The sequence below is a fragment of the Catharus ustulatus genome, chromosome 9 (genome assembly GCF_009819885.2).
Source record: "Catharus ustulatus isolate bCatUst1 chromosome 9, bCatUst1.pri.v2, whole genome shotgun sequence".
Classification (NCBI taxonomy): Eukaryota; Metazoa; Chordata; class Aves; order Passeriformes; family Turdidae; genus Catharus; species Catharus ustulatus.
Genome location: NC_046229.1, coordinates 20,325,161 through 20,336,283, shown reverse-complemented (window position 1 = coordinate 20,336,283; position 11,123 = coordinate 20,325,161). Strand labels below are relative to the sequence as shown.

At 39.5% G+C, this 11,123-nt stretch overlaps 1 protein-coding gene across 2 annotated transcripts; it reads left to right on the top strand.

The window, feature by feature from the left end:
• Positions 1 to 419: 419 nt before the first annotated feature.
• On the top strand, positions 420 to 9,235 carry EXTL2 (exostosin like glycosyltransferase 2). Of its 2 annotated transcripts, none has more exons than XM_033067834.1 (5): positions 420 to 599; positions 2,246 to 2,315; positions 4,228 to 4,655; positions 6,011 to 6,081; positions 6,648 to 9,235. In XM_033067834.1, the coding sequence occupies exons 2-5, from the start codon at positions 2,311 to 2,313 to the stop codon at positions 7,137 to 7,139; spliced, it is 996 nt and encodes a 331-aa protein (XP_032923725.1). In that variant the 5' UTR covers positions 420 to 599; positions 2,246 to 2,310; the 3' UTR covers positions 7,140 to 9,235. The 2 variants fall into 2 exon arrangements, with proteins under 2 accessions (XP_032923725.1, XP_032923723.1); XM_033067832.1 differs by having other exon boundaries at positions 2,243 to 2,315.
• Positions 9,236 to 11,123: the final 1,888 nt, after the last annotated feature.

Sequence of the window (11,123 nt, the reverse complement as noted above, 5' to 3'; positions counted from 1 at the left end):
GGCAGGCGGGGCGGGAGCGCTGCCCGGCCGGCCCACACGCCGCTTCCGGCCGCCACCGCGCCTGCGCCGCCCGGACCGGGGCTGCGGGGGCGCGCCGGGGGCCGGGCCGGGGCTGCGGGGGCTGCCGGGGCTCGCGGTTGCGCCACCCGCTAATAAAACACAACACGCCCCGACCGTGAACGCTTCTCCGGCCTCTGCCAGCCGCTCGCTCGCGTCCCGCCTGCGATGCCGGCTGCTCCCGGGGCAGCTGTTGTGGCAGCGCTGGGTGCGGGGCGGGGGAGCAGAGCGCTCGGTGTGTGACGGCCGGAGCCGCCGGAGCGCTCCGCCCGCCGCAGGACCCTGGACTACAACCCGGAGCCTGCCGGGAGGAAGCGCAGGGACGCGCCGCAGGAAGCGGGGCACGGCGGCGCCGCCGTAGCGCTGCCGCGGTCCCGCACGGCCGCCCCTGAGTCACCGGAGCGGCTTGTGCGGGGCTGAGCGGCGGGGCCGGGCCGGTACCTCCTCCGCCCTGCCCTGCCCTGCCCTGCCCTGCGTGCAGCCGGTGACACCCGGGAAGCACAGTCCGCCGGAGGGAGCGGCGATAGCGGCGCCTGTGGAACGTGAGTGAGGCTGTGGGCGAGCGGGGCGTGCGGTGCCGTGCCGTGCCATACTGCGCGGTGCTATGCCGTGCTGTGCCATACTGTGCCGTGCTGTGCCATACTGTGCCGTGCTGTGCCATACTGTGCCGTGCCATACTGCGCGGTGCTGGACGATGCTGATGCCTGGCTGTCCCAAACTACTGCGGGGTGCTGTTCAGAGGTGCTGCCCGCCAAGGGTGGGGACCCTGTTAGAGAACTCTTTTTCTTGGAACGAGAATTCATACACTGGTCTTCGATGTAGGGATTTTATTTTTGTCAATTTTGTGTTCTCTGCAGGTAGTATTGTATGATTTTTAAAAAAAGGTCAATCCGGCATTGCAATTTCATAACTTAATTTGCAAAACTTGCTTGCGTTTGCTTGTTGGAAAGGGCTGTAATGCTGATTTTAAAACACCTAAACAGACGCTTATTTTGAGAATATGCAGTAATATCATTGCCTATCACTACATCTATTGTAAACACTAGAAGGTATGGCAAGCCATGTCTCATAAACAACAAGCAGTATTTATATTTACATTTCAGGTATGCTTTTGAAGTTTATTTAGTCATTACAATAGCACTGGTAGGTATTGCAACTAGGCTGCGAACTGCTGAAAAAAGACCTGAACTTCACTTATTCAAAAGCACATTTGATGGGGATATAGTGGACCTCAGAAATGCTTTGTTGCTACTGCTGCTGATAGTTTTTAGAAGTCAGGCATGATTGTTCCTATAAAATGAAGCAACCAGAAAAAGCAATTAACTTCTGGAGGTAGTTTCAGTGACCTCTTGTCACAAAGTAAGATTTTATCTCAGATTTGGGAAGACCTGTATATGTGGATATCTGAATACATATTCAGATTGGTATACACACAAATGACAAATCTGTAGTTTTAAGGAGCAAATTTATATAGCCCAAACAAATTACTCTTACGGAATTTCACAGAGGTTCAATTATCCAACAAGTTGAACAAATTCTTGTTTTGAGTTTTCATGGTACCATTTTCAAAGCAGAATTAGTGACTCTTTGGTTGCTCAGCCAGTTTTAAAGGAACAAAAATCCTTCCAACAACCCAGGAGCACAGCTTTCTTATACTGCTGTCCTGCATCTTGTATATCCTTCATTTATGTGCTTGCACTCATATTTTCCAAGCTGCCAAGCCTCAAAGGAACACCAAAATGCTGTGTCTTAAACCTCTGATGCGACTGATAATCTTAGTGAGAGTGTGAAGAGGATGACCCAGAAAATAAAATATTATTGGGATAAAATTTTATTTGCCTTACTGTGGTAGCCAAATATATGTTTCAGTGATGCCTGGTGAACAAAGGAACAGCTGTCAGGTTCTGGAGACCTACTTGTATCTCCATGGCTGAACTTAAGGATAGAAGACACAGACATTGCACTGGCACAAGGCAGCAATTTTACAAGCAGATAAACAGACTGTTCTTTTCTTTATGACCATCTGGTGTATGACTTCTTTCAGGAGTGTTCATTTGAAGGCAGAGATAATTATTCAACTGAGCAATAGGAAAAGGAATGGGATAATTGCCATGAATGCATGTATCACTCAATAACTGAGAGGATAACTGTTGATCTGCAGTTATAGAGTCCCTTTAATTTCCAGCAGATTCAAAGATCACTGACAACTGCCCTGTAAAAAACAAGCTGGGAAAACAATCCTACGCGGCAACAATGAGGTAAGTTATGAGGTGTTTTAGACTGAAATAATTTGCATTCATATTTTCAAGCATGGTATTTGCACTTTGGAAAACAATGATTCAAATTTCTGTGAAAAAAAACACACAGATACTCTGTCAAAAATTGTACTTGTTTGGCTGTCCTGGATCACTGAATTTGATCAGTATTCCCTGCTGAAAACCTAGAAATTACTCAGAGTAATGTGAATCATATGCATCGATGAGTAATAGTATTACAATAATATGTATAGATGAGTTAGTAGCAAGCTTAGAATGTTCATCTTCTCTTCAATTCCTACTAATCTTGCAAGTAAAGAAGGAGAAAAGGAAAACTCTAAAAACTGCAACAAAGACAAGTGCCAAACTCTGCACCTAGAATGGGGCAACCCTGGATGTACAGACAGACTGGGGAATGAGAGGCTGGAGAGCAGTGCCATGGAAAGGGACCTGGGGGTCCTGGTCAGTGGCGAGTTGGACACGAGTCAGCAATGCCCTGGCAGCCAGGAGGGACATCCCTGTCCTGGGGCACCAGGCACAGCATGGCCAGCTGGGCAAGGGAGGGGATTGCTGATGCAGCCACCTCCTGGTGGCTCTGTGCAGTTTAAGCATATAAAGTTACTAGAGTGTCCAAAGAAGAGCTACGAAGATGAAGGGACTTGAGGGGAAACCATCTGAGGAGCAGCTGAGGTCACTTGGTCTGTCCAGCTTGGAGAAGAAGGGTCTGTGAGGTCTCCCAGATGTCTGCAGCTTCCTGACTAGGGGAAGTGGAAGGGCAAAGCTTGTCTCTTGTCTCTGGTGACCAGTGATAGGACTCGAGGGAATGGCATGAAGCTGTGTCAGGGGGTTTAGGTTGGGTATTAGGAAGTATCTAACCATCTTAGCCAGAGGGTGGTTGGGCATTGGAACAGGCTCCCCATGGACATCATCACAGCACCAAGCCTGACATGTTTGGACAATGCCCTCAGGCATATGGTGGGATTTTGGAGCCTTTCTTGTGCAGAGCCAAGAGCTGGACTTCAGTGACCCTCGTGAGTCCCTTCCAACTTGGGATATCCTATCACTCTGTGAAGAACATTTGAGGGGCTATCTTTCTAGAAGCTGCTTTTTAAGGGCTTCTGTTTAGTTCCAAGATCATGAGGATCCAGAAACCTATGATTTAAACTAAATCTGCACTCACAGTTAGCTGATAGGTAGCACCTAGCATCTGACGTTACCATTTTCTCAGAGTTCTAGATGTATCAGCTCAGCTGTTGCTGAGATTGTGTCATTCTTGTATTACTCTGTTTGGCATGTTTCTTTTGCTCCACCTTTGTGTTATAACCTTAGTATGATCAGCATCACATTTTCTGTACTGATTACCATTATCAAGCAAATATACAAACTATTGACAACATATCCAGCAAATCAGTTATAAAGATTGTTCCTTCTGTGTGGTGCCTGAGCAACAAAAAAAGACTGAGCATTTTATTTCCTCCTTCCTGCCACAGTTTTTGAGAAGGCACCTTCTCTCCTTTTTGCTTCCCAGTTAAGGTGGAGCTCCTGCAATGCTGAAAACACTGAATCTCTGTACAAATTTGCTTTCTACTTTCAGCTGGATAGATTCGGTGAGGTACATAAATGTTCAATCAAAAATGTATTACTAAGAAAATAGGAAACGATGAACACTTTAAAGAACTACTCTAGATTTATTTTCACAAAAAATGAAATCCAAAGTTAATGAAAAAAATGAAAAGCAAGTAAACATAAAAACTGAGTACCAGAAACACCTGTCTTGATAGTTGAAAGTAATTTGCCAATGTGCTGAAGTTCTCCTTATTTACTTAAATGAAAATGTACTTAATATTTTGGTAGTTTTGATCAAGAGAGAAAACTGTAGATGGGTTTATTGACTTCCTTTCCTGTTGTTTTAAAGGTGTTTTCACTTCTGTAAGCTTCCAGGAAGAGTTATGGGAATCCGCCTACTGCGCTTCACCTCCGTGGTGATCATCGTCTTGCTTCTCGTGGCAGGTGCTTTAACAGCTTTGCTTCCCACTATCAAAGATGACAAATTGCCCAATTCAAGAAGGGAACCAAAAACCCAGAGTCAGTCTGCTTTGGATTCATTCACTCTTATTATGCAGACATACAATAGAACTGATTTACTGCTAAAGCTTTTAAATCATTATCAAGCAATACCCCACCTACATAAAGTAATTGTTGTATGGAACAACATTGGTGAGAAGACACCAGAGGAAATGTGGAATTCCTTGGGGCCTCACCCTGTCCCTGTTGTCTTTAAAGTTCAAACTGTAAATCGTATGAGAAACAGACTGCAGAATTTCCCTGACCTGGAAACAAAAGGTAAGCAGCAGTTCATGTCACTATTACTAATATTATTTCCATGCTTGAAATCTGAATGCTAAAAGAGAGATGGTTGAGTTATACTGTGTAATAAATCAATGGATCTTTTGGAACATTTAATAGAGTGTGGGTAGTATAGAGGAAATATGTTATGGTATCAGGTGCACACCATCACCAGGCTGTCAGTGAAAAGTAAAGGAAAAAAAAGAGGAATGTCAAATGCATTTCAAGGTCTTTTGCAACAGTTCTCTATTTCCTTTGTGAGGCAGATGTAGGTAGTTCAGCTTCTCTTCCTTCTGTAGCATAAACTGAAAGTCAAAATGCATGTATTTGTTGAATGTCTGCACTAATCTGGATTTAAGTCATCTGATAAAGACCTGATTTAGTCCATTCCTCTAAAGACTAAGCTCTCAAGCATGTTCTGCTCTTCCAAGAAACTTTCCTCCCTTGCTGTCTGGCTTTCTATCTCAAATTACCCACCCTTTTATTTAAGATTACTTCCCCAGTCTATTGGGTATTCATCTAAATATTCTTCCTAAGCTCTTCCTAGGAGGTGTGCAATAATAAATCCTGTTTGTTTCAAGTGGGAAAAAACCCTATATGTTGCATTACAGACCTGGCCTTACTCATGACTAGTAAAGGTAATTCTATTTACTGCCCCCTTCCTATCATGCCTACTAGTCCAAACACACAATTTCTAGGAAGACTCTGGAAACTTCAACTTCCCAAGTGTTTTACTTACTGTAGTAAGATATGTGCTAACTGTAAACTTGAAAGTTTCAATACATCTGCAGTTCAGATCTAAGAATATCCTTCCTTTTCCACTTCCTGGTAGCCTTTTGTCTAAAACTTAAGGCAAAGAGTCTTCCTTCTGTAGTTATTAATACTGAATGTTGCCTGGGCAATTTAACTTGCTTATGTAGTGAGATGAGTAAAATTTTATACTAAGAATCCTTTTAAGTCTCATATGCTAAAGTATGTAACCCTAATCTAGTTGTATCTTAACAGGAGATTAGTAGAATTTTAAGTTGCTTTGCCAGACATTCCCAAATTTTCTAACACATATTTCTCCAGCTGTACAACAGGTGATCAAAGGTTGCTAAGTTTTGTAATAGCCTGGAAAATAATCTGAAACTTAGTTTTAGATTACTTAGTTACCAGTTACCACTAAGCTGTAACCTTGCTTTAGCTTTGAAATCTAATTATGTTTTATCAATCTACTTTCAAGGAATCGCAATTCAGCTTAATAGTTGTAGAAATTTTATGTTTCATTTGTCAAATATGGTGCTGCATATTATGCACATGTATTCAATCTTTTGATCAATTAAAAGTTTCTCTTATTTTCCTCCCTTCAGCTGTTTTAATGATGGATGATGACACACTAGTCAGTGCTCATGACCTTGCTTTTGCCTTTTCCGTTTGGCAGGTAATGTTTTGCATCTTGGCAGGCAGTATTTGTGAGTTGCACTTGAGATAAATAGTTTTAAGTAGAGCAATGCTGTATCATATTGTTTTACCATTGGTTTTCTAGCTTTAATGTTACGTTTTAGGAAGTTTGAAGTGTTGAATAGTAAAATTGTTCTTTAGTAGTATCTGTATCTGTAATCCATACTAAAATTTTAACTCTAAAAGACCATGAAGTTGCTAACTGCTGAATTTATTTAAAAGTGTAGTAGTCTGTGTGTTTTGTTTTGCAAAACACGAGAAATTGTCTGTAAAGTTATTTTCAATGCCAAATACACAGCTGCCATTTGTGGGTGGATGTTTTGTTGGCAGTATGTGATGTGGAATGAGGCAGACTGTCAGTTTTTTGAAACTGTATTTAATTGCAACATTTATGCAGATCAAAGGACCATATGCCAACAATTTATTTCTTTCCTGGCAATAATATTATCCTCCTTTCATTTAAAAAATGCATAAATCTCTCTTATGAACGCACTTAAGTGAATTATACACTGTGAAATATGTGTTGCATTTCTTTTTTTCTTTCAGCAATTTCCAGAGCATATAGTGGGATTTGTTCCTAGAAAGCACATTTCTACTCCCTCAGGCGTGTACAGTTATGGCAGCTTTGAATTGCAGAACCCTGGACTTGGGAACGGAGATCAGTATTCTATGGTGCTTATCGGTGCAGCATTTTTTCACAGTGGGTATTTAGAAGACTTTCAACAGCAGCCAGAAGCAGTTTATGCCTTAATAGATGAAACTCAAAATTGTGATGATATTGCCATGAATTTTCTGGTAGCCAAGCATACTGGAAAGCCTTCAGGAGTGTTTGTGAAGCCTGTTGACATAAGAAATTTAGAAAAAGACACTAACAGTGGCTATTCTGGAATGTGGCACCGAGCAGAGCATTTGTTACAGAGATCCTACTGTGTAAATAAACTGGTTAATATTTATGATGGCATGCCCTTAAAATATTCTAATATCATGATTTCTCAGTTTGGTTTTCCTAATTATGCCAATCACAAAAATAAAATGTAAGCCAATGAATTTAAGGTGTTAAATGTTAAACAATACTCAGTGAATTGTACTGAGTTCAAGGAGAGAAGGTGTAATTACTGCATCTTGGCCATCCCTCTTTGCAGCCTCTGATTTTTCTTCACTATGCTTTTAATGTGTTTTCTTTCCTAACTAATTGACAAAGCTAAGTTTTATGAAAACTTAAAGAACATATAGTCATGCTTAGCTGTGATAAAATCATCCTCTTTCCTTAAAACCTGAAAAGCTACTCTTAATTAGGCCAGTTCTTCAGAAATATGCAGACAAAAATGCACTCCTACTCTTCAGATCTTAAGGTTTGGATTTTTTTTCCCTTGAATATACATATGCAGTCAAATGAGGTCTAGGCATATTTTTGACAGTTATATGTTGAGATGCTTTCTTGCCTTCCCACTTCTCACCTGCTCCTACCCAGTTTCCAGTGAAGCTGTAGAAGAGCTACAGTGAACTGCTGGCCAAGCTTCTGGCCTCCTGTACAAAACCCCTTTGAAGTTTGTATATAAGCTACTCGGTGTTCTGAGATGTTCTTGAAGCTGCTATGAAAGCCAGAAGAGTACCTCACCTTAATCTCAGATAGTCCTTAAACCATTGCCTACAATATCTACACCTGCTGAATTAATGGAAAATTATCTCTGATGTGGCTTTTTTTCTATTATTGATTTGTCTAGAGTTGCTGAAACACTGCAAGCAGCTGAAAGGTAAATCCTAGTGGTTGGAAATATAAGAAATATGAATACATGAAATATGAAACTTACATAAGCAACCAGAAGAATTGAATGGAATGTTACTTATTAATATTCTCTTTAGTACTTAGTTTTATTTTTGATAGTTTGCATATACGTTGTTACAAACGTGCACCCTGGGAAATCCTCAATTAGTTAAAAATTTCTTATTTACAGTTCCTAGTAAGATCAGGGTGTTCAACATGTGTTACAGTGTACATTTTGTAATTTTACAGGTCTACTGGTTTTTTAGCAACTCTTTCAATGAGTGTTTACTTTTTAGTTCCTTTTTTCCTCTGTTTTTGGTGGCTATGACAACAGAGTTAAAATGTACAATAAATGGGTAAAGCATTATTAAAAAAAAGTATTTTAAGGTACAGTGATATTTGACAGGGATGGACTATGATCAGTCTCTGAATTCCCTGATTTAATTTATAGGAAGAAACAGAGCTGCTCTTAATGGCTTTTGTTCAATTGGGACTCTGTAGTTCTGGAAACCTGCTATTGACATAGACAGGACAAACTTTTTCCAATGAAGTTGCAGAAGGGTTGGGCTTTTCTTGTGGTATGGAGGAGAGAATAAAAGACAGTGATTTTCCTGGATCACAGAATCAGACTTGGCATCCAAAGCAGATTTAGTTTCATCTGCATCAGCTTTTAATTGATTCTTAGAATCAGTTCAAAGGTAGCTGTGGGCAACCAGTAACAGCCAATACCTAGTACACAAATAGCATCTGCACAAATGGTGTATAATTTGATAATTTTTTTGTAATAAGTTAGCTGAACAAAGAGTGAAAAAGATGACAAGTTCTTTACAGCAGGGTGTCAGTCTCTGGGGGGAATGAAGGATTCTTTTGCCTTGTTCTATCAGTATCAAAGGATTTGATTTCTGTTCAGTAAGTCTTCCTAGTACTTTTGTAAGACTTAAAGGGCAGAATCTTAACATGGCAATGTAAAGTCTGAAAATTTTGTTGTAATAGTGTGAAGTAGTTTTTGATTATTGTGCTGTAGTGCTAAGTAGTATACAAACAGGTCTATGATCTTTCCAGAAATGCAAATTTCCCAGTGGTAGTTTACTGTATTTCATTTGCTTACTCGTCTTCCATGATTTCTGTGCAGTATCAGCTAGAGTTGTGAAGATTCACAGTTGTTGTTAACCTTATTTTTGAAATGTGAAATGAACTCTCAACTCAGCCAAATCTTATTATTGGGCTCTTTGTTGGAGCAAAGGAGTTGTTTTGTTTTTGGGGGTGTTTTTTTGTTCCTCTGTATCAGTGAAAGAATTAATAGAACAAGCTTATAGTGATACTGTTAAATTTAATTTGCACCATTGTAAAATAAAATACAGAAAGCAGACTTGTGATGTGTTTATTTTCAGATTATTGACTAAATTTTTCAGTGTTAAGATTTCTGAAGTAAGTTCACAGTTTGCATAGTCATGAGCAGCACTAAGATTTTTTTTTTTTTAAATGTGTGCTTGTTGGCACATACATTCATTTAATTTAGGTAAGGCCTACTTATGAAGAAAATTCATAAAAAAACCCAACAGCCTTAATCATTTGGTCTTAGCTAGCAAAGAAAATACAAAGAAAAGACAAGTACCAGACATAATTCATTGTACTTTGGAACCAAAATGAGTTATTTGCTTATTTTTTAAAAGTGGATTTTTTTTTAATCCTGTGGTAGTTATAAAATTGCCTGAAGATTCTTTACTGAAAATACATTACCAAAAATTGTATTTTAAACAAAATAATATGTATGTGATTATTTCTTCTGAGAGATGATCCACATGTCATTTGATAATATTTTGGAGTCTATCAGAATCATCCCCATCTCTGAATCTTCTGTTAAAATTACTGTTAATGCAATACAGGATTTGAAACATGGTATCTAAAATATCTATTTTAAAAATCCTTGATAAAAATCAGTATATAGTGCTAAAATGATACAACAGCACAAGAAAATTGCTTCTTTACAAAAAAATGCCACAAGATGTCACTGCAGCCTTGATATTTGATCTCAACTGTTAAAACGAGTACACAGTATTGATTAGAGTAACTTAAGTTGTACTAGTTGAAGATACTCTTACAGCTAGCATTTTACAAAGTGAAATTCATTCAATAATCTTACTAATAGCTATGAGACACAATACTGGAATTGAGAGGTTATTTTGCAATTATTTTTACAGGGAAGAAAAGAAAGTTTAGCTTATTTCTGATGCTTACAAAGGCTGCAGCTGATGGCCACAAATGAGAACTTTTCTGCAATGAAAACTGTATTTTTAACTTTGCAGAAGACATAAGAAGTATAGAAAAAACTGGCAGCTGGGCTTCAGTTTCTAGTCATATGTGCCACCTAGATTCACCAGTCTAGCTGGGTGGGTTTACATATCTTAGGCTTTAACACAAACTGTTTCTATTGGACACTGGGCTGTAGACTCTTCTGTCTTTCCTTCTGTTACATAAGAGTGTTGCTAAAGCTCTTTTGAATATGCCCATTCAAACTCCCCTTCAGCAGAGTGCAGCCCTGACGTAGAACTGTATTATTACATGGAACTGTAGTGAAACTCTGAGTAAAAACTGGCATGAAAAAACCTGCGGTTCTGGACAATATACTTTAATACCCCATAGTACCTCTTAGAGAATTGCTTGTAATTAAAAAAAAAATCAGTGAAATACTTGGTTTTGTTAAGGCTTACACACAAGTTAAAGTTGTAAAGAACAATCTAAAGAAAAACACTGTTTTCCATGAAAAGCAAATACCTTCCAACAACCTTTATTTAAGTTGCTGCTACATAAAACTGCAGTCTCATTCTTGTAAGCATCTTGTACGGAATAGTACTTACTACTGAAAATGGGGTTTTCTCGGGTTTCAGAATCAGGCACAAACAGTGCCGTATTTAGCACATTAGTTTTGGAGCTTTTCCAAAAGAGTTGAAAAAAACCACTGTACGAACATTGGTACAAAGCATTAGAATCAACACAAAAAATTAAATAAACAAATACAAAGCAGCTGCACTGTCTTCTGTACTTCACCTTATTTGTAAAGCTTTAAGGATTATCCAATGCTTATGACACCAGATTAAAAACTGAAAAGTCAGAAGTGTTTCACACTCGTATTTAGCCTCATTAGCAGACACACCAGGATTAATTATATGAACTGGTGGCTACAGCCGGTTATTTATAGTGTAAGGGAAAGCTGGTGACACTAGTGTGAACCTCAGGGCTACATATGGCTTTGTATT